At 55.5% G+C, this 27,586-nt stretch overlaps 1 protein-coding gene across 6 annotated transcripts; it reads left to right on the top strand.

Annotated features, from left to right (window-relative positions):
• The first annotated feature begins 1,114 nt into the window (after positions 1 to 1,114).
• On the top strand, positions 1,115 to 26,852 carry CEP43 (centrosomal protein 43). 6 transcript variants are annotated; one of them, XM_036317469.1, is made up of 13 exons: positions 1,115 to 1,304; positions 1,793 to 1,846; positions 5,664 to 5,718; positions 6,148 to 6,236; positions 6,906 to 7,043; positions 9,408 to 9,488; positions 11,654 to 11,713; positions 15,954 to 16,171; positions 17,852 to 17,964; positions 22,391 to 22,459; positions 23,011 to 23,050; positions 24,042 to 24,138; positions 25,050 to 26,852. In XM_036317469.1, the coding sequence occupies exons 1-13, from the start codon at positions 1,203 to 1,205 to the stop codon at positions 25,128 to 25,130; spliced, it is 1,197 nt and encodes a 398-aa protein (XP_036173362.1). In that variant the 5' UTR covers positions 1,115 to 1,202; the 3' UTR covers positions 25,131 to 26,852. The 6 variants fall into 6 exon arrangements, with proteins under 6 accessions (XP_036173362.1, XP_036173366.1, XP_036173361.1 ...); XM_036317468.1 differs by having other exon boundaries at positions 1,116 to 1,304; positions 15,954 to 16,180; XM_036317472.1 differs by lacking the exon at positions 22,391 to 22,459 and having other exon boundaries at positions 1,116 to 1,304; positions 15,954 to 16,180.
• The last annotated feature ends 734 nt before the right edge of the window (positions 26,853 to 27,586 follow it).

The raw sequence follows: 27,586 nt of genomic DNA, 5'->3' as shown, positions 1-27,586 counted from the left end.
CAGCCCCTTCGCTGTGACAACCAGAGGTTGCAGATGTCCCCGAGGAGCCACGTCGTCCCCTGGAGAGCCACAGCTCCGGCTCTTCTGGCTTCAAACGCCCGGCACCCACCACCCACCCAGTTCAAGAAGCCAACCAGCCGAGGACAGTGTGTGGCTGTGGCGCAGGCGTGCACTGCAGAGGGCTGTGCTCTCGCACCTGAGTAGTGCTGAGAACCCGTGAGCACGGTTATTAGTCAACATCAAACGTTCTTATCCTGCGTTAATAACTGTAAAGAGTATATTTTCTGCTGCATTATACGTTATAGACATGCTTGAAACATACTTCACTGAGAACCTTAAAGCGAAAAGAACTTACTACATTTGTGGAGAATGTCACTAGAAACCTAGGCTTGTCTGGAATGAACCCACCAGCCAACTCAGGCTACTGTGAACCCAAACTATTAAAAAAAGAAAAGAAAAAAGAAGACACCAGTAGGAAGGGCTCCTGGTGGCTAACTGGGCTGAAAAAAAAGCAAAATAAAATAATAATAAGCAGAGCCTAGCAGCCAGTTCTGCCCAGGGGCTCTCACTCAGACGACAATTCCGGGAGAAGCGCTGCCTGCGCTGTGTCCGCCGCCCGCTCTGGGAGCAGAGCCCAGCAGAGCCCAGCAGAGCCGAGCTGAGCAGCCTCGCTGGAGGGCCTGGCGGCGGCCCGGTGCAGCACCGCGGAGCCGCCCCGCAGCAGCAGCGCTGTCACAGCCGAGCGGTGTCGCTCGGAGCTGTTTGCACTAATAAAGTTTCCTTCTTCCCCGCAACCCCGACTGGGGAGTCCTGTTGGCACTGAATTGGCACCTTCACCCCAGCACCTGCCCTTGCCTTCCGCCCTGGCCCCGCCTTCAGTGTCAGCTCGAGGCCCCGCCCCGCCCCTTGCGCCCACCACGCCCCGCCCCTTGCGTCCACCACGCCCCGCCCCTCGCGCCCACCACGCCCCGCCCCTTGCGTCCACCACGCCCCGCCTCCCGCGCTCATCCGCGCCCCGGGCCCGCCCCGGCTTCCGCCCGAGGCCCCGCCCCCTTGTTCACCAGCGCCCCGAGGCCCCGCCCAAGCGCGAGGGCGGGCTGCGCGCGCCGGCGCCGGGGGCGTGGTCTCGGCCGCGCGCCCCGCGGCGTGTGCGGCGCCGTTGGCCGTTGGCGCGGCTTCGGCGGTTGTCTTGGAGAAGCAAGATGGCGGCGACGGCGGCCGCGGTGGTGGCGGAGGAGGACACGGAGCTGCGGGACCTGCTGGTGCAGACGCTGGAGGGCAGCGGGGTCCTGAACCGCATCAAGGTCGGCGGGAGGCCCGGCCGGGCCAGGCGGGGGGGAGCGCGGGCCGCAGGGCCTGTGCGGACGGCGGGCGTCACAAAGGGACCGGGCGCGCTGGGGCCGCCGGGCGGGCTCCGGGGTCCGGTCCGGGGGTGGGGGTGGGGGTGGGGACGGGGCGGGCGGGCTCGGGGGCCCCGGGCCCCAGGTCCCCGCCTGCTTCGAGCGGCGGGCTGCCGTCCGGGCGGTGCGTTGCTCGGGCCCCGCTTCTCAGGCGCCGCAGGAGCAGCCGGTGTGACCGGAGGGAGGGGGGGAGCGGGTCCCGGGCTGGGCGCGGGGCGCTGGGGAGGGGCGACCCCCGGCCGCGCTCGTCCCGCCCGGGCCCCGAGCCTCGCTGCCGCCAGGGGGCGCTCGGGCTCCTCCGGCGCGGTTGGGCCGGGGACTGGGGTCTGCGCCCTCCCGCCCTCCTGCGGGGACTGGGGAGCGGCCCCGTTAACACCCCCTTTTTTTTCAAGGCGGAGCTCCGGGCGGCCGTGTTCTTGGCGCTAGAGGAGCAAGAAAAAGTGGAGGTACGACGTCCGCGCCCCGTGCTGGCCCGCCTGGCGGTGACCCCGGGTGGCTGCGACCGCCCGGAGCGCTGCCGGCTGCAGTGTAGACGGAGGGGGTGGGGGGGGGCGGGGTGCAGACGGGGTGCTTGGGAGCAGAGGGCTGCGCCTCTTTATTCTGGGAAAGAGGCGGAAGTGTTACTTGGGCGCCGCGGGGGCATTGCCGGCTTCGGGAGCGCCGCGGGGGCAGGAGGCCAGCACCGACTCCTGATGGTCTGGTCCAGCGGTTCTCAACCTTCCTAACGCCGCGACCCTTTAATGCAGTCCCTCATGTTGTGGTGACCCCCAACCATAAAACCATTTTCGCTGCTACTCCAGCACTGTCATGTTGCTACTGTGATGAATTGTCATGTAAATATCTGATCTGCAGGATGGTCTTAGGCGACCCCTGTGAAAGGGTCGTTCGGCCGCCAAAGGGGTCGCGACCCACAGGTTGAGAACCGCTGCTCTAGAGCAAAGTCACCGGAGCCTGAGGGTTGCTGACGTCACTGAGTGGAGACGACCACCCTAGCAAGGCCCTTCCACCTCACTCTGTTTTTAAATCTTTATTGTTGAAAGTACTCATATGCCCCCTTTTCCCCATGGACCCCCTCCAGCCCACCCCCGCCCTATTGTCTGTCCCGGTGACGCACGTGTGCACACAAGGTCTTTGGTTGATCTCCCACCCCCTCCCTCTGAGATTCCCCCCCACTCTGTTCCCTGCTTCCGTGTCTCTGGTTCTATTTTATTCATCAGTTTATTTTGTCACTTGGATTCCACACGTGAGTGAGATCATGTGGCACTTGTCTTTCTCTGAGCGGCTTATTCACTCAGCACCGTCCTCTCCAGGCCCCTCCGTGCTGTCTCAGGGGGAGAGGTCCTCCTTCACGGCTGCGTAGTGTCCCTGGTGTGGCTGTACCACAGCTGCTCACCCACTCACCTGCTGGTGGGCACGTGGGCCGTGTCCAGGTCTCAGCCATTGTGGCCTGAGCTGCCGTGAGCACAGGGCGCACACGTTCTTCCTGAGTGGCGCTTCCGGTCTCTTTGGATAGATTCCTAGAAGTGGGGTCCCTGGGTCAGATGGAAGTTCTGTATTTGATTGTTTGAGGGAACTCCAACCTGTTCTCCACAGGGGCTGCCCCGTCTGCACTCCCACCAGCCGTGCTCGAGGGCTCCCTTATCTCCGAGTCCTCGCCAGCGCTTGTCTGTTGGTTTGTTGGTGGTAGCCATTCCGACAGGTGTGAGGTGGTACCGCATTGCCGTTTTAATGTGCATCTCTCTGAACATCAGTGACTTTGAGCATGTTTTCATGTCTCTTGGCCACCTGTGTGTCCTGGAGAAGTGTCCATTCAGGTCCTCTGTCCACGTTTTGATTGGATGTTTGCCTTCCTTTTGAGTTGTCTGAGTCCCTATGTATTTTGGAGATGAACCCTTATCTGACGTATCGTTGCCACGTCTGTTTCCCGTGCAGCTTCCACCTGACTCCTGGCCGACACCTGTGTCTCTGGGGAACACGGGGGCATCAGGCCCTCTCGGTGTGTCCTCCCCGAGACAGGGCTCCCCTGTGCCCACGCACCTGTGCCTGCCTCCTCCCGCCAGTGGGGAGGTTCTGCCGGCTGCACAGCGGCCTGCCCTGGCCTTGCCTTCGCGGCTGTCTCCGCTCTCCTTGCCCTCTGACAAGTTTTGAATGAACGTGTGTCTGACACTTGTTCTCATGCTCCAGGTCCCCTGTAACCCATGGGCACCTGTAAGTCCATCCCTCCTGCACTGAGGCCATGTCTTTGCTGCCGTCAAGAAGAGTCCTCATTCGGTTTTTCTTGGCTCTGACCCATCAGCGTGACTGTGGCACTGGACGTAATTAATTCCTCTTTCCTTCCTGAAACTCTTTGACTGGGAATGTTTCTGTTCTGTTTTCTCTTGGTCGCTCCTTGGGTCCGCGGCGTGACCGTTTTCCTGTTCACTCACGGAACCTCGGGGCGGTGTCCAGAGCTGTCCTCGGTGCCTCTGCCTGAACCCTGACCACACCAGCAGCTGTGGCCGGGCTCTCCCGCCTGTGTCGCCCTCCTGAGCTTCCGACCTGTGTGTCCCACTGCCCGCTCGCCCGGCCTCACTTGCAAGGCTGTTCCTCGGCCAGAAATGTGCGAGGCCCTGCTCTTCCTCCCACCGGCCGCCTGGCGCTCGGTTCTGCGCGGAGGCTGAAGAGGGCTCGGCCGCCCGGCTTGGTTCCTCTCCCGGCTGCTGTGCCCTCCCTGCTCCTGAAGCCCTTTCTCTGCGTTGCTCCCAGGGGCTGTTCGTAGGACACGCTCGGTCTTGCGCTTCCATTTCTTTAAATATTTCCGTTGATCTTAAAATCTCCTACACTAGCCTATTGAGCCTTTGTGATCTTCACCCTCCTTGAGCTTTTGAGTATTCTTAAAACGTGACTGAGGGATAGCCCTGGCTGGTTTGGCTCAGTGGATGGATCGTCGGCCTGTGGACTGAAGAGTCCCAGGTTCAGTTCTGGTCAAGGCACAGGCCCGGGTTGCGGGCTCCACCCTCAGTAGGGGCTGTGCAAGAGGCAGCCGATCGATGATTCTCTCTTATCGTTGATGTTTCTGTGTCTCCCTCTCCCTTTCTCTCTGGAAAAAAAAAAGATAATGACCATACCCATGGCTTTGAAAAGTTTCCTCAAGCACCCGGCCAGCTGGCTGGTTGGAGTGTAGTCCCCACACCGGAAAGTTGCCGGTTCAGTTCCCAGTCAGGGTGTGTACCGGATGCAGCTTACCGATGTTTCCCTCTCACTGATATTTCTCTGTCTTTCTCTCTCCCTCTCTGAAGTCAGTAAAAGCGTGCTTGGTGAGCGTTACGGATAGAAAGGCTTCTCAAGCCGCTGCACACCCCCTTGGGTCCCCCACCGCACCTCCAGCCTGGGCCACCCGGGCTCTGACAGCGAGGCCATGGGACTCGCCCAGCACAGACTCTCCTCGCTTTGTGTCTTGGTCTGGCTCGTTCTCTCGGCATAAAGACTCGTTCACGGGGCCGCCGGTTTCCCTGTCGTGTGGGGCTGTGTGGGCGTCTGCTCAGTCACTCACCTGTCGGTGACGTTGGGTTGTTGCCAGCTTTCAGCTCATAACCAAGCTGCGGGGGGCGTGTGCGTGCGTGTTGCTGGGACCTGCCCTGTCCTTGCTCTTGAGATCCCTCGGCGGGGGTCACATGGAGGCCTCTTCCCCTTTGTCCAACGTGCCCGACGGCTTCCCTAGAGGGCCGCACCGTATGCCCGTAACTGCGCTCTGCGCGCATTAGCTCTGATGTGCCAGAAGTGTTTTGTTTATTTACTCAAATAAACGTTTAACGATAAAAATCAGTTGGCCTATGCACCACATGAAGTCATGTGACCTGCTACAGGTGGACTGCAAATGGCAAGTGTGTAAGTAAAGTCCTGTTCGCAGTGTGTCGTAAATGGTTGATGGCTAAGATGACAGTATCAAAATTCATACAGTTGAAATAATAGTTGTTTTTATAAGTGTTATTTCACATGAGTATTTGAAGATCTGGCTTCTAAAGTACTTGAGTCAGCAATTAGTAAAACTTTAAAAATGACTATAAGTCTTCATATATGGCTTTGTTTTATTAACTTTGAGATATTACTCAATAGCACAAAGCAGTTCTTTTAGTGACCAATAGTCATGGAGTGGGATTAACCATAATTGTATGGGTGGCAATATTTTACTTACATCTTTGCCAAAAAGTTATACTTTAATCCACATTTTGTAGTTGTTGTCATCATAAACACGACGCTTATAGTATTTTATTTTTTTAACAGAACAAAACTCCTTTAGTCAACGAGAGCCTGAAAAAGTTTTTAAACACGAAAGATGGTAAGAGGTTCAGCTCTTCTTGTTTATTTTGTCTGTAAATTTTCAAATCGTGACTCTATTTGGGAGAAATCAGGGATTTCAGATCACTCTTTGGTGTCTGTGATCCTTATAGGTCCTTATTTCTTAAAAGGAGATTTTACTGGACTGCTGTTAGTTGCTTTACTTACCATTGGTCCGGGGATGAAACCAGCTTTACTGTAAGAGGCAGAGCTGTCCCGTGAAGTGTCAGTGTCTCCCTGATGGTTGCTGCCAGACCTAGGGTCCCAGTGAGGCCCTGGGGAGACCGGTTCCCATCACTTAATTGTACGCGGCAAAGAGGAACCCTTGCTTAAACATGTAGAAACTTCCCTCCCGTTAGTGCGCCTGTCCTGCCTCACTGTCAGGAGGCTCAGGCGAGAAGGCCCGCTCACCGCCTCTCTTGCCCCGCAGGCCGGCTGGTGGCTAGTCTGGTGGCAGAGTTTCTCCAGTTCTTTCATCTGGACTTCACCTTGGCCGTTTTCCAGCCTGAAGCTAGCACAGTAAGAATGATTTTCACCTCACTTTGAAGCCTTTGACACGATGAGCTCATGAACAGCTGAAAGTTAACACTGGCAGCTGTCGTGTCTTGCATGAAGATGTTGTAGCTCCTGGTTTTCTTACGCGCCATCCGTCATCGAGCTGGCAGCGGGTCCGAGGGCCCCTGCTGCACTTCACTGGGAGGGAGTGTTGTGGTAAAGGCGACTTGCTCTGTTCGACTGTAGCTGTTAATGTGGAGACTGGTGCACGAAATAAAAAAGTAAATATCCCGACTCTTGCATTTTCTGTATGCAGAATTCCAAATAGAAACTTGCTCATGTTGTGGCATTGTATTTTATGTGTTTATGTCACACACGTGAGCAACTGCTTCCTGTGAAGAAAAGTATCATTAAACGGTGTGGGTGTTTGAGGCCTCTGTTCTGTTCAGTGAGTGCATATTTGGGAGTGAGCTCAGTGGGGGGAATGGGGCTCCATGGCCACCTTCAGCCCCCCCCCCCCCCCAATATACATATGTAACTTTTAGAAATGGACATTTCATTCATTAGAAAAACAGTCTCTGAGTTTAGAAAGATGTCTAAGTTCTGAAAATATTTTTCTTTAAGCTCTGAGTAAATAATCTTGTTATATACCTGTGCACTTATAGCTTACTTTTACATCTTATTTCTTCCTAGTTTCAAGGTCTGGAAGGTCGAGAGAATTTAGCCCGGGACTTGGGTATCATTGAAGCGGAAGGCACTGTGGGCGGACCCTTGCTGTTGGAAGTGATCAGGCGCTGTCAGCAGAAGGAGAGAGGGCCCGCCTGTGGGGAAGTAAGTGCAGCCTGTGCTTCGTTACCTCCTGGCTAGTCACTGTGCCCCCTGCAGCCCCGCCTTCCGTGCAGGGAGTCGGGGGTAAGTAAGAGACTTTTCCTTGGAAGCAGTGACACACTCAGATCGGTTAAATGCACATTCTAACGAAAACTGGAAGTGTGGGTGCTCTGAGGCCGCCGCCCCTGTTCTGTGGATGGATCCTGCTCCCTGCTGGCTAGTGTCACCTCCTGCTGGCTAGTGTCACTTCCTACTGACTAGTGCTAACTATTCTTTCTGACTAGTGCTCACCTCCCACTGACTAGTGCTAACCATCCTTTCTGACTAGCGCTCACCTCCCGGTTCCTCCGGGAAAGGGGCCTGAGAGCTCGGGGTGGGCATCCTGGAGCTCCCGCACAGGGCACTGCACAAGAAGTGGCGAGAACACTCCAAGCATGAGTCTTCTTAGTGTTTTTCAAACATAAAGGCTGAGTTACAGACTAGTTAATTTTTGAACTGAAAGGCTTTTTAAAACTAGATCTAAAACTATTTGAGCTATTGATTTTGCTTATTTCTAGACATTTTCTAATTTCTGTGTGTTTGATTAGCCATTACCTTTCTTACTCTTACCCTTCCCTTTTAGAAATACTGCTAATGAGGTTAACGGTCTGATTCCTGTTTACGGAAGGGCACTGTCACAGACTAGACAGCATCTTAACCGTCCCCGGGAGCTGGTTAAGTGGGTGCTTCTGGCCGCAGGGGATGTGAGGGTGGAGGCTGCGGCCGTTCCTCCGTCTGGACAACCTCAGAGTTTCTGCTAAAGCCTCTGAGAACCGCTCAGGCCGGCTGAGTGCTCCTTGCACGATAAATACTGTAGGTTCTTTTCACTGAAAGGGAAAATGTAAGAAAATTACGTGTAGTAGAAGGGTTGAGAGCTGTTCAAGATCAGATGCTTTCGTAAGAAAATGCACATTTAAATGGTTTGTGATTACAGAGGAAGTATACGATAACTGATTAGTTCCAAACATTCTGAGTAATAATTTTTAGTCAAAGGGGGCAGAGTGTTTCATGCTGAAATTTTGTTCAACTCAACCTTAACGGGAAAGCCGGGCGGGGGATGGGCAGGTGTGGAGGGACGAGGGCGCCCGCAGCAGAACCGCCTCTGGGAGGGCACGGGCCTGGCCAGAGCACGGCTGTCCCCGCATGCGGGCCTGTGATCTCATTCATTCATAATCGTTTGACAAGGTTGGTGAGCGCTTATTACAGGATGGGCACTGCTGGCTGCTAGTGAACAAAAGAGACACACATTTAAGGCTCCCGCTCTCCTGAGCCGCAGCCTGGAAGTGCTGGTGACAGCCCTCTTGGCTTCTGTGGCCTGACCTCTGTCTTGCTCTGTACCACCCTCCCCTCCCCCTCAGGGTGCACCTCATGCCTGCATGGTGGTTGCCCACGTTTTCTCCCAGGTCTGCTCTCCCTTCTGTAGTCACTGGGAATAGCCCCCAGACTCTGGAGCCAGACTGCTTAGCTTCACACCTAGCTCGGCCACGCCCTGTGGGTGGCCCTCCTCAGCCACGTGCCTTAGGCTCCTCCCCGGGAACTGGAGGTGGCACCGGTTATGGTGAGGCCTGAAGGCATCAGTGTGTGAAGCTTGGGGAACAGTGCTGGGCGTTGGCGACCGGACAACTGCTGGCCGACATTATCGTTACCTTCTCTGATTCTGTGGCCATTACTCTTGGGATGGCTCCCTAAGTCCCGCTCAGTCCTTGCCCCGGATCCACCCACCTGGTTACTCCACTAGAAGGCTGGACTCCTGGGGGAAAGTGTGATGCCATCCTCCTCCTCACCAAGTGAGAGCCACACGGGAGAGAAGTCCCGGTTCTGGTCCTTCTGCCACACTCTGCTGGTGCTGGTTTTATCCCTCCGACGCCTTGCTTCAGCCCAGGGCTGCCTGCTGCTCCCTGAGGCGTCTGTCCTGCTGTGTGCCCGCTGGTTTAGAAGGCGTGGGGAGGAAGGGAGGGCTGCCCTTGAAGAGGGCGGCGCCCACCAGGGAGGGGCTGTGCGAGAAGGTTTCTTGAGACAAATGCAGCGGCAGCTAGTCCAGGGGGCAGAGCAGGTGTCTGCGGAGTCGGGCAGGACCAGGGGCGTCCGGCAGGGAGGGGGCCTCACAAAGCACAGGCTGATTGAGGAAATACTTAGCAGCTAATCTGAATCTAAGTGTGTTTCGCTTTTTAAAATTAAAATTGGGAAAATCTAATGATATTTATGTTAATTAGGAAGAACTCAACATGCCAACACGTGGAGTAGTTTTAAATGCTGAAGTTCTACGAGGTGTAATTAGTATATTTATGCCTTATGTGTAAATGTTTTCATTTTCATGGGCTGTTTTAGGGTGCACTGGATCTGGCCGATGCGCGTTCTCCACCACCGTCGCCAGAAGGAAAGCTGAGCGCGCACACGGGCCCCAGCAAGGTGAGTCGGCGGCTCGGGCGGGCTGGCCCGGCACGCCCCTCGGCTTCCTCCGTCTACGCGGCACACTCCTGTGTAGTTCCTGCCACTGCTGGCTTCCTTCTGGTGACGCACAGGATTTTAAGCATTCATTATTTTGCTTTAATTGGTAGTTTTTTAAATTTTGTGCCATAGAAAGGAATATGCTATTAAATAAAAGTGCAGACTATTGGACTCATTTGGTACTTGGAACGTTACTTCTCGTTTATCAGTTCCTAACTGGAGAAGGTTAGGCTCAGGGGTGTAGAGTGCTGTGCTCACTAGCGTGGCTGGGCGACAGTCTGGGATTGCCAGCCTGACGGGTGTTGATGTTAATGAGCCGTTTTGAGGATTCGTAAGGTGTGTGAGCTTGGGCCATATTGGTGTGTGGTTTCTGAGTGGTTGAAGTGAGGGCCCTGACTCAGGGGTTTGGTATCATAGAAAACGAACTGGGTGGACACTCGAGTTCACAGTCCAGGGTGTTTGTGCTGGTGGCAAGTGTGTCTGGGACGGGCTGGAGCAGAGCGCCCGCTGGGAGAACCTGACCCACCAGAGGGTGGGTTTGCGCCGGGAGCATCCAGAGTGTTCCTGGGGCCGCCGGGCTGGTAGGTCCCCTGACCTTTCTGACTGGGGGCTGGGAGAGGGGGTGACACGCTGCCAAGCTGCCGGGCGGCTGCTTGTCGGGGTCCGAGACATGGGCTCTGGGGGGCTCCTGCTGCTGTCGGCTGTGGTTGGTCCTTCCTGTCGTCTGAATGTAGAAATGGAAGGGATTGGACGCTGGTTTCCAACCAGCAGAGGCCATTGTGCTGGTCTGCTCCCTGGGCGCTGGCCTGCTCTGAGAGAGGGGCCTTCGAAGCTTTCCCTTGAGCTCAGGGCAAGTTCCAGAAGTCCCTCGGAGCGGAGCTGCCAGAGAGAAAAGCCTCCTTCAGAAGCTCTGCTTCCTGTGGAAATGCCTGGCTTTCGGGGTTAACATGGACACACAGTCCCACATCCTTACTAGCTATTTCACAGTTCCCTTTTGTAAGTGATTACTTTTAAAGCAAATTAGCAAGACTAACCTTTCACAGAAGGTATGTCTTCAAGATAAAGAGTTCATGTCTGTCTTGCCTGTTCTCATTCTCTTTATAGAAATTGCTTTAGGAGTTAGGATTATGGTGAGAATCGGACGCTAAATCAGCTAGGAAGTGTTGCTCTAAACCAGCGACGTTCCCCCCGTGAGCCGCAAGCGCGATTCCGCAGTGCAGGGTGGGCACCGGCCTCTTGCCGCAGACTCAAATCTGAATGACAGCAGCCGACGCAGCGTGGCCGTTCCGTGTGACCGAGTCTAAATGGCCCGGGGTTTGGGGCCAGATTGGCAGACTGTCTGTGTGCTGCAGTTTTAGTGATTCGTCCGTGGGGGCCATGAGGGGAAAGGTTGAAAATCGCTGCTCTACACAGTCCCAGAGGAGTGATGGGGTTTCTGAGGTTGACCAGAGAAGAGACCTGTGGGCCCACTCGTCCACCTTCTGACTGTTTTCCGTGGAGCCTCTGGCCTCGCCGCCCACAGGGAAACGCCGCGGCTCGTCTCTCTGGGGCCTGGGCTCAGGTGGCTCCGTGGTCCTCACGGGTCTGGGTTTGGATGCCAATACTTAGGTCACCCTTTCCTCGCCAGCGTCCTTCTTTCTCTCGGTGCCTGAGCCATCAGGGGCTCTAGAAGGGCCTCTGCCTGCTGTCGCCCTCCTCTGAGAGCCGAGGAGCCCCAGGGACTCTGGGACAGCTGGCCCAGTGCAGGGTCCCACCAGCCCTGGGGGCCTGCTTTGTGCGCCTGAGCAGGGGGGCGGGGCCAGCGGCCTGAAAGGAAGCTGCTCGGGAGTTCGAGCCTGGCTGCTCCGCGCTGCTCTGTGCGCCCGGAAGAGGGCTGTCCACGGGGAGGGCGGGCGTGTCCACGCGGAGGGCGGGCTTGACCAGTAACTGTTGGGCAGGGTGTTTAAACATGAGTTGAACCCCTTGAGTAAGAAAAGACTAAAGAAGTGGGTTTCCTAAAGGAACATATTAATATCTCCATTTTAAGGAAACTTTCTAATAGGAATCCTTTTTAGTTTGTTTATGAATTAGTTTATTTTGAAAGATTTATACTTTGTGGTAAAACGTCGTTTTATTCTCATGCTCAGATACCAAGGTATAAAGGACAAGGTAAGAAGAAGACAAGCGGGCAGAAGTCTGGTGCCAAGGTAACACGCCTGAGGGCGGAGGGACAGCAGCCCCATTGTGCGGGGTCACCTCCTTTTGTGAAATGTCACCCTCTTTATCTGCAGTCAGACGTGATATAGTCGCGGTGGCATAAAACAAGAAGTAATTGACTTGCAGTTTTATCCAGGTGAAAGTCATATGTTATATTTTTAAACTGTGCTGTCAGTTTTATTTTGAGGATTTTTTGTTTTTTGGCAACAAAAAAAGTTGAAAATACTTGTTTTTTGAATGGATGGTCGTGTACATATTCTTTACATAATTTTTATCTGAGGTCAGTAGAACATCTCACTACTTTTTGAGACATTCCTATCGGTAAATCAAAGGCGAAACTTAGTTCCTTCAGGATGTTTGGTGTGCACAGCTGTGACCCCGCGCATGGGGCTCAGCCTCAGCCTCGAGAGGAGGGCGGAGCCCCCGCGCTCAGTGCCCGCTGCTGGCGCTGCGTCCTCCCCAAAGACCACAAACGGCCCAAGCCCGGACACTGGCCCCTTTTAAATGTTAACTGTTAGCGGTCCGAGAAGCAGTGCCAGTCGGTCAGTTCGTACACGCATGAGAAGAAGCTGTCCTCTCTAACGGTGCCGCGTGTGGCGCTCAGAGTCCAGGGCAGCTTGGTTGAAGGAGAGATTCCCGAGGACTCGCTGTGCCGGCTGCCTTAGCTCTGCGGGCTCAGGGGCGAATTCCTGCCTTTTGTTCACACTATTTTTATGCCTTTCCGTATGAGATGTTTCCACATGTTATTCACAGCATGTCTGAACATTTGCATAGAGAAACTCACGTGTTGGGTGCTCTGGGGAGACAATGACTATGGTCCCCTCTTAGCAGTAAATGGTTCGCAGGGGAGTTGGGGAGTGAGACGTTAAGAACATCAACCAGCGGGTTTCCATAGACGCCTGTAGCCAGTGTCTCGGACTGAAGAGCATGTCATGGAACCACACTTGTAGAACCTTGTTGGTGTCGTGGGTTTGAAGGAGTGGGTCCATGGGAAGAGCACGTGGAGGGGGACACATGGCACTCTGGGTCATGGAGCAGCCTGGGGCCGAGGGGGACTGAAGAGCCTGTGCGCCGGGCCCTGTAGCCCTGAGCCCCAGGTGCTGCCTCCGTCGCTTTGAACCCTGCTTCCCTCTGCGTCCCTGGCCTTGTGTGGGGCCGCGTTAGAAGTCTGGGCCCAGCACCGTTTCCAGCGCATCGATGTCCTCCGCCCGTCGTCCCTCTGCTTCCCGCCCTGCCTTGTGCATGCAGTCGGTCCCCACTCTTAACCCCTCCATCCTAACGTCTTACTAGCTCCACACCAAGCCGCATGCGGGTATCATGGCGCGTGGACACAGCTGGCCGCCAGGGGGCGCCGTTCACATGCTGCCGGGCAGCACTTCCCACAGGCAAAGCCCAGAGAGTCGCCCTGCTGGTCCATGACCAGCTTGTGCAGGACCCAGAGTGGAGCCGCCAGAGAGCCCAGGGCACCCGGGCGCCCAGCCAGGCCTGCGGGGGTGCCTCGTGGCTTCTGTCGTGAGAAGGCCCAAGGTCCTATTACAGATGGACTTGTAAAAAGTCCTTCCCCTGTACATAGAACTGACGGGCACTTATAGTGTGGGCCTGTCAGTGCAGAGCAAACCTAAGGCTTTGACCCAATGGAACTTGGGTCAGATGAAAGTTGTATTTCTGGGTTTTGTTATTGCGGGTCAGGAAAGGGTGGGCAGATGGTGAGTGGGGGGCGTTCTTCAGTGCGTTCACATTCTGCAGTTGACGCTGGCACTGACCCCGTGTGTTCCCTGTTCACTGTGAGCCACTCTGTCACCCGAAGGGAGATTACAGCAGCCTGTGTGGCTCTACTCACTGGGGTTTTTACCACGCAGTTGGGAAAACGGAATATTAGATGGTTTTGTTTTTAATACTTAGAATAAGATGCTTTTTATCTTCACATAAAATATAAAAGATCAGCCTTTTTATAATCAGTTTTCAAGTGTATCTAAACTTGTGTATCGAGGTATTTATTTTTTGCTTCAAGTTCTTTTAAAAAGGACTATTTCTTAAATCGCTCCTTTTTTCTTAAAAATTCTGGAATAAGCCCAGCATCACGTTTAGGGCCATGATGTGTGTGTGTGTGTGTGTGTGTGTGTGTGTGTGTGTGTGTTTGGGGTAGGGGGATGTTTCTGTGTGTATTACAGACACCTCGGTTTTCTAGATAAACCAAGCATTATCGTTCCCTTCACACTCACACTCACACTCACACTCACACACACACACACTCACTCTCACACTCGCACTCACACACACACACACACTCACTCTCACACTCGCACTCACACTCACACACACACACACATCCATTCTGAATGCAGGAGCATACCTAGGGGCAGTGTGCTCAGCACTCAGCCTGGCCAGCTGTCCACTCCTGGCTGCTTCAGACCCGAGCCCTGACATCTGGGCACTACTGTCCTCTGGACCCAGAGCAGCTGGCTGTTTAGGGCTGAGCGTGGAGCAGCTGTGCGGCCGTCCAGTCTGGTTTCAAGGCCAGAGCGCTGGCTCCGTGCACCTGCAGGGCGTCCGGCTTGTGAAGGGAGCATGGAAATAGGTCTTCTCCAGGGCCACTGAGCATCTAGAAAGGGGTGGGTTTCTGTGATTCTAGAATAACACAGTGTTTACTTTCTATGTGCATGAATTAAACTTAGGGGTGTGTGTGTGTGAGAGAGAGAGACAGACAGACAGCTGTAGTAAAATTTCCTAATTTATTAATAAGTCTCGGGTCAGAAACTGCCTTTGGTGGGTTTGGGGAAGGAAACTGGGGGATAAGACATGGGCAGGAAGAGAATTTGCATGAATTTTTTAAACTTGGAAAACTTTATTTGGCTTTAATGTTTCTCTGACAAGCAGTTCAGATTAAGCCTTTAGTTTGGAAAACCTTTTTTTTTCTAGTTCATAAGACATTTTAGTAATCAAGTTTTTGGTTATTATATTGTTAACACAGGCATGTCTAAGGGCAAAAAAATCGATGAAGGACAGAATCATGTTAGGTTGTGAGGATCAGGGCCAACTGGAGACAAAGGAATACGTGCTGTTGCGTGCAGGCTGGGACAGGAGGGAGCGCGCTGAGAGCCTTGAGCATTGGTGTGGACGCACAGGGGCCGGCCGGTGTGGACACTCAGGCTGGCCGGTGTGGACGCACAGGGGCTGGCCGGTGTGGACGCACAGGGGCTGGCCGGTGTGGACGCACAGGGGCTGGCCGGTGTGGACGCTCAGGGGCTGGCCGGTGTGGACGCACAGGGGCTGGCCGGTGTGGACGCTCAGGGGCTGGCCGGTGTGGACGCTCAGGGGCTGGCCGGTGTGGATGCTCAGGGGCTGGCCGGTGTGGACGCTCGGGCTGGCTGCAGGTGCCATGGACCTGGAGGTGCAGCGGGGGCGCCCTCTGAGGTCTGAGTGGAGGCCAGGGCTGCACTGGGGCAGATCTCCACTTTAGACCCGGCATGCAGCGACGGCCTCCACGTTGGTGTCCGGGGTGCTGGGCCTGGGCGGAACGTGCTGTGTTCACTTTGTTGTGATACTTGGTTCATTTGTGTGAACTAACCTTCCTTTGCTTTCACGCTGGGAACATTGCTTACAGTAATTTACGGAGCAGGGATAGAAGTGTAAGAGGAAATGGGAAAGTCGTTTCTAAATGGAGTGGGCATAGCCAAGGGTTCCTTTAGGGCAGCGGTTCTCAACCTTCCTAATGCCGCGACCCTTTAATACAGTTCCTCATGTTGTGGTGTCGCCCAACCATAAAATTATTTTCATTGCTACCTCATAACTGTAATTTTGCTACTGTTATGAGTCGTCATGTAAATATCTGATATGCAGGATGTATTTTCATTGTTACAAATTGAACATCATTAAAGCATAGTGATTAATCACAAAAACAATATGTAATTATAGATGTGTTTTCCGATGGTCTTAGGCGAGCCCTGTGAAAGGGTTGTTCGACCCCCAAAGGGGTCGCGACCCACAGGCTGAGAACCGCTGCTTTAGGGGGTGAGGAGTGGTGTCCCCGTTTCTGGATGCTGGAGGCCTGGGGCCAGCGGGCTGCAGTTGCTCTGGACCTCCCCGCGTTCACTGCAAGCCCCTCCCACCGCCCCTCAGGGCCTCTTGCACTCATTCCCAGGGGGTTGCAGTTGTTCAGGACTCTATGATTTAAAACACCTATTCAAGTTTTGTTTGACCAAGGAGACCTGTCCCCCTGTCTTTTCCTAGAAGGCCGGCAGTGGTGCTGGTCAGAGCGATACGAGCATCTCCTCGTCAGAATCAAAGAGCAGAAGCGGCCTTCACTTCCTGGCCCCGGAGACAAAAATGGGATCTCTCCTAAGCAACAAGAGCCTGGACGTCAAAGACAAGCCTGGCCTCTGTCCGCAGGACGATGACCTGGACGGAGATTCTTTCTTTGACGACCCCATTCCTAAACCCGAAAAAACGTACGGTTGGTGAGTCGACTCTTTTGGGTTATCAGGATAGAGGCTTACAAGGAACTTTCTCAGCGCTGTATGTACAGTTAAGAACAGTGAGCTGCTAAAGGCTCATACTTAGACACACGAGTCCGATTTGTGTGATCAGAGCCTTTGATGTGGTAATGCGTCCAGAGTAAGGAAGCCTAGGTGTTCCCGACTCCCGCAGCAGGGGGTCCTGAGCCTCACGTGTGCCAGCCACGGTCGGAGCTGCAGGATGCAGGCGCCATACGGGCACAGCCCTGCCCCTCTGCTCTGAGGGAGACTGGACGCTGGAGCTGAGCAGCAGAGTGGCTGGGTTCCCAGGCATTGTCTCAGGTCCTGGCCACCAAGTTGCAGGCCTGGGCGCAGGTCTCCAGGCACAGAGTGGCGGGGTCCTCCGCCCCAGAAGGGGTGACGGGAATGGTGAGAAGGAGGAAACGGGCCATGACCTGAATGGGAGCGTAAGGATGTGCTCAGAGAGCAGTGGCTCCCAGGGAAGTCCCGGGTTTCCAGGCTGAGCACCGGGAAGGCAGAAACCGCCCTTTACTGAGCTGAGGGGTGGGGAGGGCAGGGCGGGCCACAGGTGTGAGCCAGGGGACAGGAGAGGGCTCCGTTTCCACTTGCTGGGTTGGAGAAGATGGTCATGGGAAAGGTGAGATGGGTGAGGGCCGGGTGAGGGGAGCTCTGGCTGGATGCGCGTTAGGGACTCCGCCGTGGGTAGCATGGAAAGCTGGGCGCCTGCCGGGGTCACCAGGCCGTGGTCACTGCAGCATCTCCAGGTCAGCCCGGAGAGGAGCCAGCGGGCAGGGACCTGAGCCTGGAGCAGGAGGCTGGCCAAGCAGCAGCATTTAGCGCTGAAAACCTGCCTCTGTGTGCAGCAGCCTGGAGGCCGAGGATGGCCTTGACGGGTGGTTTAGTCAGATGGTGGCATTGGGGCCATGCTGATGGGTCCGAGTGGCTCAGGAAGGCTGTCGGTGGTGAATACTTTCTTCATGAGTTTTATAGGAGGGTGCAGAGGAATGGGTGGGGCTGGAGGGCGGGGTGTGGGGTTAGGACATTAGAGCGGGAAGATGAACAGCATGCATGTACTAGTATGTGGATGAGAACGGTCCTGGGTTTTTTTGTTTGTTAATCCTCACCTGAGGATATTTTCCCATTGATTTTTAGAGAGAGTGGGAGGAAGGGAGAGAGAGAGACAGCGATGTGAGAGAGACACATTGATTGGTTGCCTCTGCACGTGCCCTGACCAAGGCGTGGGATGGAGCCTGAAACCCAGGTATGTGCCCTCGACTGGAATCAAACCCACGGCTCTTTAGTCCACTCGCTCTATCCACTGAGCCAAACCGGCCAGAGCGAGAACAGTCCAATTTTCAAGAGGGAAGTTTGTGATGTCGGGGACAGGGTTTCTGGAGAGCTGCACTTGATTGCCCAGGGCCTCCGTCTGCGCTGGGAGGGTGGGTGTGATGGTAGGAGAGCTTCTGAGAGAATCACAAACAGTGATGAGGAGGAGCAAGGGGATGTCACACAGAGTTGGGGGAGGGGTGAGCGGTGCCTCCTCACCCTCTGGTGCTGTGCATTCTGTGTTCTTCATGTCGTGTGAGATCTGCTGGCGCTGCTCTGTGCCTGGACAGAGGCCAGAGCGCATTGACTGCGCTTGTTTCCTGTTAGGAGAAATGACCCTGGGAAGCCAGGAGGGAGCCTCACCTCGCTCGCCGACGCCCCATCCTTGAAGAGTGGACTCGGCTCCCTGCCGGGAGCCCCCTCCTTGAAAGACTCAGAAGGTGAGTCCTGGCTGCAGAGGTGGCACTGGATGCTGTATTTCTCCCAAGCTCACTACAGAGCATTTGATCATTGCTTATTTTTTCAGAAAAATGTATGTAAAATCATAAAAACAGCCCATAATGTTACCATTCAGAGATAGATTCTGTTAATATGGAGTTCTATCTGTTGATTTTTTAAGATATGGTCTGTATTCCGCTTTTCTTATGCTATCAAATACTATTAGTTGACATTTTAGCTGTCTATTGTGATATCCTATCTAATAAAAGAGAACCGTGGTAATTAGCGTACGACCGCTACCCTTCCCATTGGCTAATCAGGGAGATATGCAAATTAACTGCCAGCCAAGATGGCGGCCGTCAGCCAGGCAGCTGGAAGCGAACATGAGGCTTGCTTGCTTCAGTGACGGAAGACTCCAGCGTTCCCCGCCTGCCTTGCCGGCCTCTGAGCTTGCAGTTTGAAACATTGTAACAAATATAGAAGCTAAACAAAACCCCAGAAACCTGCTTTCAGCTGGCCCAGGATCTCAGAGCTGGAGTTGATACAGTGTTTCGATTATAGAACCCAAACAAACCAGATACCAGCTTTCAGCAGCAGAGGCCTCAGAGCTGGAGCCAGAGCTAAGGCTGGCCCAGAATTAAAAAAAAAAAAGGAAAAAAGGAGCGGTTGGGAGCATTCAGTCACCCGCCAGCCTGAAAACGGCCCTCAGCCCCTCACCCAGACTGGCCAGGCACCCCAGTGGGGACCCCCACCCTGAAGGGTGTGTGACCAGCTGCAAACAGCCATCATCCCCTCACCCAGGCTGGCCAGGCACCCCAGTGGGGACCCCCACCCTGATCCAGGACACCCTTCAGGGCAAACCAGCCAGCCCCACCCATGCACCAGGCCTCTATCCTATATAGTAAAAGGGTATTATGCCTCCCAGCACCGGGATCAGCGGAGCCGAGAGGCCTCCCGGCACCAAGATCAGCATGACAGGGGGCAGCGCCCAAACCCCCTGATTGCCCTGTGGTTCTGTGTGACAGGGGGCGGGGCCACAACCTCCCTATCCGCCCTGCTTTGTTCGTGACAGGGGAAGGCGCCCCAATCCCCTGATCAGCCGTGCTCTGTTCCTGATAGGGGGAGCTCCCCAACCCCCTGATCGCCCTGCGGCTCTGTGTGTGACAAGCTGCGGTGCCCCAACCCCCTGATCGGCCCTGCTCTGTGTGTGACAGGGTGCGGCACCCCAACCCCCTGATCTGCCCTGCTCTGTGTGTGACGGGGCGGTGCCCCAACTCTCCTATCGGCCCTACTCTGCGAGTGACGGGGGAGCTCCCCAACCCCCTGATCGGCCCTGCTCTGTGCGTGATGGGGGAGCTCCCCAACCCCCTGATCGACCCTGCTCTGTGCGTGATGGTACGGAGCCCCAACCCCCCTGATCTGCCCTGCTCTGTGTGTGACGGGGCGGTGCCCCAACTCTCCTATCGGCCCTACTCTGCGAGTGACGGGGGAGCTCCCCAACCCCCTGATCGGCCCTGCTCTGTGCGTGATGGGGGTGCTCCCCAACCCCCTGATCGACCCTGCTCTGTGCGTGATGGTACGGAGCCCCAACCCCCCTGATTGGCCCTGCTCTGTGCGTGACAGGGGGTGGCGCCGCAACCTCCCCATCGACCCTGCCTTGAGTGTGACGGGGCGGTGCCCCAACCCCCCAATCAGCCCTATACTTAGTGTGACAGGGTGGCATCGCAACCTCCCGATCCGCCCTGCTCTGTGCATGACGGGGCGGTGCCCCAACTCCCCAATCGGCCCTGCTCTGAGCCTGACCAGGGGCTGCACCTAGGTATTGGGCCTGCCCTCTGCCACCTGGGAGCAGGCCTAAGCCAGCAGGTCGTTGTCTCCCGAGGGGTCCCAGACTGCGAGAGGGCACAGGCCGGGCTGAGGGACCCCTCTTCCCCATGAGTGCACAAATTTTTGTGCACCGGGCCTCTAGTCCTATATAATAAAAACCTAATATGCTAAGTGTCTGGTCATCCATTCAACCAAAGTGTAATATGCTAATGATATGCTAAGGCTGCTCAACTGCTCGCTATAACGTGCACTGACTACCAGGGGGCAGACAGTTGACCAGTTGCTATAACGTGCACTGACCACCAGGGGTCAGACACTCTGACCGGTAGGTTATCTTGCTTCTGGGGTCCGGCCAATTGGGACTGAGTGACATGGGCCTGACATGCCCTGGAGCCCTCCCGTGGCCCCTCTCTGGTTGGCCAATCTCCTGTGTCCCTCTCCCACCCAGATCGTGCACTGGTGGGGTCCCTTGGCCAGGCCTGTGCCCTCTTGCAATCTGGGACCCCCTTGGGGGATGTTGGAGAGCCGGTTTTGGCTCGATCCCGCAGGCCAGGCCGAGGGACTCCACTGGTGCATGAATTTGTGCACCGGGCCTCTAGTAGAGGTATATTTTAAACCATCTCTCTTGGACATTTAGATTGACTTGAGTAAGATTTAATTAAATTCATTTTAAACATGTGTCTTGTAGATTGTTTGGTGCCACAGTGATCATCTCAGGGTGTGAGGGGGATTTGGACCTGGTGTGTCCCATACATCAGGGACAGGGACTGCAGTGCAAGGAATGCCGGGCTGCCCACACATTCCACCCCGCCCCACCCACCTGCCTCACATGGTGCAAGCCCCAGCGCTCAGACACGGAGCTGTGGGGATGAGCCTGGGCCCTACGTCACAGGGGACAGAGGGTTTAATCAGCACAGTGTTAGAGTATAACTGGGCCTCTTCTGAGTGAGTTTTCTAAAAAGTGGGTGAGCTCTGTGTGAGGGAATCCACTGTGATGTGCACAGTTTTGCATTCCATGGTACAGCTGTAGGGTGTCCCAGGACATGAGATGTTCTGTGGTTCTCCTACCCATCTGGTCAGCTGGCCATGGACCTGAGACTGTGGCCCCGTCCCTGCCCTTCCTCTTCTTTCCCATGGTCATTGTCACCTTCAGTGAAGGGGCCCAGATGTCAGAATGGGTTACTCTTTTTTTTTTCTTTCTTTTTCACCCATTTATCTACCCACTCACCCATGCATTCATCCACTCATCCATCCATCCATCCATCCTTCCATCCCGGGTCACTCTTTTTTTAATATACATATATTTTTATTGATTTCAGAGAGGAATGGAGAGGGAGAGAGAGAAATGTCAATGATGATAATCATTGATTGTCTGCCTCTTGCACGCCTTTTACTGGGGATCAAGCCCGCAACCCACACTGAAATTGAACCTGAGACCCTTCAGTCCGCAGGCCAATGCTCTATGTACTGAGCCAAACCAGCTAGGCGGGTCACCCTTAATGCTGATTAGGAAGGAATGATTTAGAGAGAACATTGAGGGCTAAGGGCTGAAGAAGTAAAACCAGTGAGAGGCGGTCCAGTTGGGAAAAGAAATTGTGATTGAATCGATGCAAAATGTAGAGGTCAAGGGGAATAATACGACAGAATGACTAGTCTGTGCAGTCACACCCAGAGGGGCACCATCCTATATAATAAAACCCTAATATGCAAATTGACCAAACGTGGGAACAACCAGTTGCTATGGCGAGCACTGCCCCTCGAGAGGAAGGCGACAGGTGGTGGGGGTGGAGCTGGCCAGCAGGCGGTACCAGGCCACCAGCCAAATGTGTGCCAGGGGGGCTCCCGATCGCCCTGCCCGCCAGTCACCCCACAGATGGCCCTGATCGCCGGCCCGGGCTAGGGACCCTGCCCTACATATTGGGAACAGTCTCTTAGATTTTAAAATTAAGGCCTGGCAAGGCTACTCTAACACTGAAAAAACAGGATGATGTAGCGATGACAAGCATGGACTCTGGCTTGCACATTTTGTGGTCACCCCTGATTCTGACACTTATAACTGTGACAAAGCCAATTACTTAATTTCTCTCTGCTCCAGTTTTTCCACCCGTAAGATGGGGAAAATGGTACCACTGCCTCAGAAGGATCATGTTATATACTGCTTTTTATAATCAGGGCAAAAAAATGTAGCTGCCCGTACAACAGCAAGATGCCTGTCACCTGTGTGAAAAGTATGGTCATTGATGCATGCAGCATCCAGGACTGCGAGAGGGATGTCCGACTGCTGGTTTAGGCCCGACATCCCCCGAGGGGTCCCGGATTGTGAGAGGGTGCAGGCCGGGCTGAGGGACCGCCCCCCTCCCCCCACATGAATTTCATGCACCGGGCCTCTGGTAAGAAAGAAGTGGGCAAAAAACACTGTGAGGCTCAAGTTATAGCAAAGAACTGCATCAGCAGTCCTTAGTCACAGGGTCATTTTCTTCTAGTTGAGTAAGCTTCTGTTGTAAAGAAGCCCGTATTCTGGGGGCAGAAATAATGGGCATGTTTAAGAAGTGGTTGCATTCTAAACGTTGATTTAATGCAGATGTGTTTTCCTGTTCACAGGCAAAAGGGGGAACGCGGTTCTGAAAGATCTGAAGGTGGTGAACGATAAAGTCGCATCCCTTGGATTAGGTAACTTGACAACCAGTTCAGTGTGGATTGCTCGGAGGCGTGAGTGAGTGGGTGTGGGCAGCCTGCGTGAGCTCCTCTGGAGTGCATGCTGGCCTGGCCTGCCGTGCCTGGGCTCACTCCACGAGCCGGGGAGCCTAGCAGCAGCCACGACAGGCTCAGCTGACTCTTCTGCCACTCGAAGTGTGCAGGGCGTTCACGCCCACCTCCCGCCAGAATGCAGCCACACCTGAGCCTGTCGTGGCCTAGGCCTGCAGCTCTCTGACATCCCCCGAGGCGTCCCGGATTGCAAGGGGGCACAGGCCAGGCCGAGGGACCCCACCAGTGCATGATCGGGGCTGGGGAGGGACCGTGAGAGGACACCAGGGCGTGTCCGGGCTCATGTTGCCCAGTTCTGATCAGCTAGACCCCAGCAGCAACCTAACCCCGGTCGGAGCGTCTGCCCCCTGGTGGTTAGAGCATGTCATAGCGACTGGTTGAACAAACGGTCGGACACTTAGCATATTAGGCTTTCATTATATAGGATAACATGTGTCTCTCCCTAAACTTACCAGGGGCTGGAGAAGATGATGACTATGTGGATGACTTCAATAGGTAAGAAAAACCGTTGGACAACAAGATACACATTGTAAGCACTTTCTGGACACAGGAAAGGGACAGGATCACAATGGTGCTTGCTTTAGTGGGCGTGGTCCCTGTTCAGAGTGACGGGGTGGGGGTGGGGGTTGATCCAGAGCTGCAGGTGGCCTGGAAGCCTGGGTAGATTCCACATCAGGATGTGCGTGTTCAGGAAACTCAGGAGAATGAATGGAAGTAGCTGAAGAACTGAGTCCAGCACCAGGCCTCCCTAGGAGGAGGGCCCTCCCCTCCTCCCCCTCCCCCTCTCCTCTCCCCTCATCTCCACTCCCCCCTCCACCCTCCTGGCCTCGTGGGAACCGCCCACATCTACCTGAAACACGTGGCCCTCACATGATCTTTCTGACTCAGGTGACGTGTACATGGGGTAACAGGAGTTGGTCAGTCATTCATCTGGCGTGGCGTTTGTTGTGGATGTGATTAGAAATATTAAATCAGAGGCTGCGAGTCTTATGTACGCGGCAGAGTCCTCTCTCCCAGGGAGAAGTTGTGTCTGTGACTGACTGATGGGTGAGGTTTTGGGCTGCTTTTTTGAGAGGCAGCTTGGACCCTACTTTTCTCGTCTGTCCAGTTGACTGGCCCTGCTGCCTCGCAAGTGTTTTTTTTTAAATATATTTTATTGATTTTCTACAGAGAGGAAGGGAGAGGGAGAGAGAGTTAGAAACATGGATGAGAGAGACATCGATCAGCTGCCTCCTGCACACCCCCCACTGGGGATGTGCCCGCAACCCAGGTACATGCCCTTGACCGAATCGAACCCGGGACCCTTGAGTCCGCAGGCCGATGCTCTATCCACTGAGCCACACCGGTCAGGGCTCGAGAGTGGTTTTCAGGGTCGGGTAGATCGTGGGCGAAGCTGGTGGGCTGTGCTCTGTTTGAGGGTGAGAGTGAGTGTTGAAGAGGCTGCGGCCGCAGTGACCGGCCCTGCTCTTCTCTGTCCCTGGACCAGCACCAGCCACCGCTCGGAGAGGAGCGAGCTGAGCATCGGCGAGGAGATCGAGGAGGACCTGTCCGCGGAGCTGGACGAGGCCAACACCAGCGACAAGGTCGGGCGGCGCAGGCCTGGGGCTCCTCGGGTCACGTGCAGCTCTAGGCACTCACCAGACGGGCGGGACAGCTGGGAATGGTGGGAAATGGGTGGCAGGTGGACCTGGTTCAGGTCTGGAGAGAGTCTTTAGTGAGGCTGTGAGCTGGTTCCGCTGTCACCCCTCTGTCGCTAAGGAGGTGCTCTGGGGGCCGGTGTTACCGGGCCTCACTGCTGGGGGCTCCGTGGCCCAGGGGTCAGGGCTGGGTCGGACCGGCCCTTGGGGTGTGGGCAGTCGGTGCAGGAGGAGCCGTGCTCAGAGGCCACCACGCAGGTTGGTGCGAGCGAGCCTGAGAGCAGGGGGCGCAGCTGGGGCTGCCTGTGGCGTCAGGCTCTGCACAGCAGGGTGGGGGCCACACCCAGGGGAGACGGCGCAGCGGGAGTGGAGCCCGGGCAGAACTGGGGGTCTCTATTGGGTTCCACATTGAGCCTTCGATTAGGCAGAGAGCAGGATGCACAAGATGTGTGAGGTGGCGTCTCGGGATCGCCTGTTGGTGCCAAGAGAGCTGTGGGCGTCTCTCGTGAGCCTGCCTTCCCCACCGGCATGCCCTCAGCGCCGTGACCTTTGCTTAGGATTGCAGTGGGAGGCCTTGGGGCGAGGGAGGCAGCATTTGCGGTGAAGACAACACTTCTGCACCGCAAACCTGGGCTTGCGCTCGCCCTGCCTGCCCTGCTTTCTCAGCGAGCTCTCCGGCCGTTCACCTGTCAGCTCAGCGCCTGTGCGCACGGGTTTCAGAGCTGGAGGAAGGGCGGGCGAGGGGGCTGCCGGGCAGCAGGGGGGGCCCTAGGTGATCTCGCGGCGCAGCACCGTGTTTAGAGAGATCTGAGACTGCGTGCTGACTGACGCTCATCTGCCCTCTGTCTGAACAACAGCTCGACGACCTGACGCAGGACCTGACCCTGTCGCAGCTCAGCAACGTCGCCGACTACCTGGAAGATGTCGCCTTCACCTGAGGGAGGAGCGTCCCCACCGCCAAGGACAGACGGAGTCTCCCGCCGCCTCCGTCTCCCAGGCCGTCCTGGCTGGAGTCTGCTCTGCTGGTGCCTGTGTTTCAGAACGACTGCAGAGATTTTTAGAAATTACTTTTCATTACACTAAACAGAGCCCTCCCTCGGAGCCCTCACGTGGGAGATTTCCGTCTTCATCTGGTTACCTGCCCGTTTCACTCAGAAATGAATTCGGCTCAGATGCCTGACAGGAGCGCACCGTGAACATAGCAGCATTAGAGCAAAGCGAAGGTGTCAGTAACGCTGCAGGCCCCGGGCTTGCGTGGCCTTGGTCTTCTAGGTCCCACGTGGTTGGTGCGGGCGGGGCTGCAGTCGTGGCAGAAGGATCGGCCGCCAGAGCCCAGCCCTGGGTGAGACGCTTCCGTCCGGGAGGTGCTGTGGCAGTGCTTGGGGTGCTGCTAGCTCCTCCCAAAGAGCGGGGGGTGGGGGTTCGTTGGTGCGGTTGTCATGGCGGCGGCGCGTCGCTGCTGTGTCCACGCGAGAAGCCATCCTCGCAGGCCCTCTGAGAGCTCAGTTACCCTCTGTGACCCCGTCTTGAAACTTTAACTTCCAAGGCACATCTGGACCAGCAGCGGGGCTCCCGTCGGGCCTGTGTGTGACTATGGGGTCCAGATGGGATGGGGCAGGAGCGACGGCTCCGACGTGTCCAGGGGCAGCTTCCTGCCGCCGTCCCACCGTCACCTTAGTGTTTACAGGGGCCACTGAGGCCCACGGTACTGACTGTGGCACGGTTGGGAGTGACGCGTGCCTGTTCGTATAATTATAAGTGAAGCTGTGATTGCATGGTCAGTTTTGTACTTTTTTATTTCAATTAAATGATGGCTTTTACTAAAAGTCACTTTACCAGTAAGAGGAGAACTTAATTCATTGACCTCAGTAGGGGGCAGACTCGATGGTCAGTGTGTGCTGTTCTCATTTTATCTCAGCCTCACGGTCACAGGAACACTGGCGGCCCTGACGTGGGAAGGGAAGTGGTAGCGTGAGGGTCAGGTTGTAGAACGTTGGAATTGGCATATGTAAGTTCAGGTGACACTGAGCCATAAACGCCAGCAGGAGCTAGGACAGCACATGGGCCGGCACCTGGACACGCTGTCCTGCCCTCTGAGTGTGGGGCTGTCCACACGGCGTGGTCGGCGCTGCGTGAAGACGCGGCTGTCGCTGGCGTCCTGGTGCTGCCACGGGTGCGCTTCCCACGTCTGTGCCGTCGCTGCGAAGCCTCCGTCTGTCCGCCCTCAGGAGCCAGGCAGCCGTGTGACCTGTTAGTTCCCTGCTTGGTGGGGGCTGGACCTCGGCGGCATGGAAGGGCCGCAGGAGGTGGCTTTTACCGTGGGAGGACCGTTTGGACAGTTGACCTGCAATGTGTCCCTGTGACCAGAGAGTCGGACCTTCAGTCATCTCGGGGGGATGGAGAGAGAATGCCAAACGCGGAACTGCTTTCTGATCAGCTTCCGTTGTAAATACTCCGCTGTGAAAAGTGTTATTTCCGTGTGTGTGCTTCGATGGGACAGGGTTTGAGTGTGCTTAGTGTGTGTGTGTTAAGTGCATAGTGAAATACCCGTGAAATACATCTTCATGGTAAAACCTGTATTTTACAGGGGGGTTTTCCAAATGCTAGCTCTCATTTTATTGGCGGTGACACGAGTGAATAAAAAGCTCGCATCTTTCATACTTGGTGTTGTGTGCCAGTCTCGTGTCATCTGGGCCCCTCCTGGCTCCCCTGCAGCCCCAGCACCCGGCCTGTTGGGCGTGCCCGTCCCCCAGAACTGTGCCCCCCAGAACCCTGCCCGGCTGGCTCCTTTCCCTCTTGTTCTCAGAAGCTCCGGCCTGGAGGGGTCTCCTCCCAGCCTGCCCCTGTCACGGGTCCCTGTGTACCTTACTCCCCTGGCCCCTGGCTGATGGGGCTGCTTCTGGTCCAGAAGCTCCACTGGCGCGGGGGCAGTTCTGAACGCCTGGAGGTTGAATAGCATCCACCCATCAGGCTCTAAGCCAGCGATTCTCAACCTGTGGGTCGCGACCCCTGAAAATACATCCTGCATATCAGATATTTATGTGACGATTCATAACAGTAACAAAATTACAGTAACAAAAGTAGCGACGAAAATAATTTTATAGTTGGGGGTCACCACAACATGAGGACCTGTATTAAAGGGTCGTGGCCTTAGGAAGGTTGAGAGTGTAAGTGCTGGCTGGGGCCTAGGGCAGGTGTCCTCACCCTGACCCGAGGCCGGGCTCGCGGTTCAGTGAAGGGCCCACCAGGCAGGTTGGAACATTGCTCCCAAGTTCCCGCAGGGTAGAGGTGGCGAGGGATTGAAGAAACACAAGAGACCGGGGTTTAGGAGGGCTGGCACAAGGCACCAGCAACTTTATTTTTTACACACTTTTATAGCTAAGCTGTGGCTGGT

This window comes from Myotis myotis, unplaced genomic scaffold (genome assembly GCF_014108235.1).
Source record: "Myotis myotis isolate mMyoMyo1 unplaced genomic scaffold, mMyoMyo1.p scaffold_m19_p_7, whole genome shotgun sequence".
In the NCBI taxonomy this organism is placed as follows: Eukaryota; Metazoa; Chordata; class Mammalia; order Chiroptera; family Vespertilionidae; genus Myotis; species Myotis myotis.
This window is presented reverse-complemented; position numbering and strand designations above follow the sequence as displayed.

Bases quoted from the DNA above. Each gene is read 5' to 3' on its own strand.
- CEP43 (XM_036317468.1), top strand. From the start codon at position 1,203: ATGGCGGCGACGGCGGCCGCGGTGGTGGCGGAGGAGGACACGGAGCTG. The intron at 5,719-6,147 runs GTAAGAGGTTCA...CTTGCCCCGCAG, and splicing joins GTTTTTAAACACGAAAGATG to GCCGGCTGGTGGCTAGTCTG. The intron at 22,460-23,010 runs GTAACTTGACAA...TAAACTTACCAG, and splicing joins AGTCGCATCCCTTGGATTAG to GGGCTGGAGAAGATGATGAC.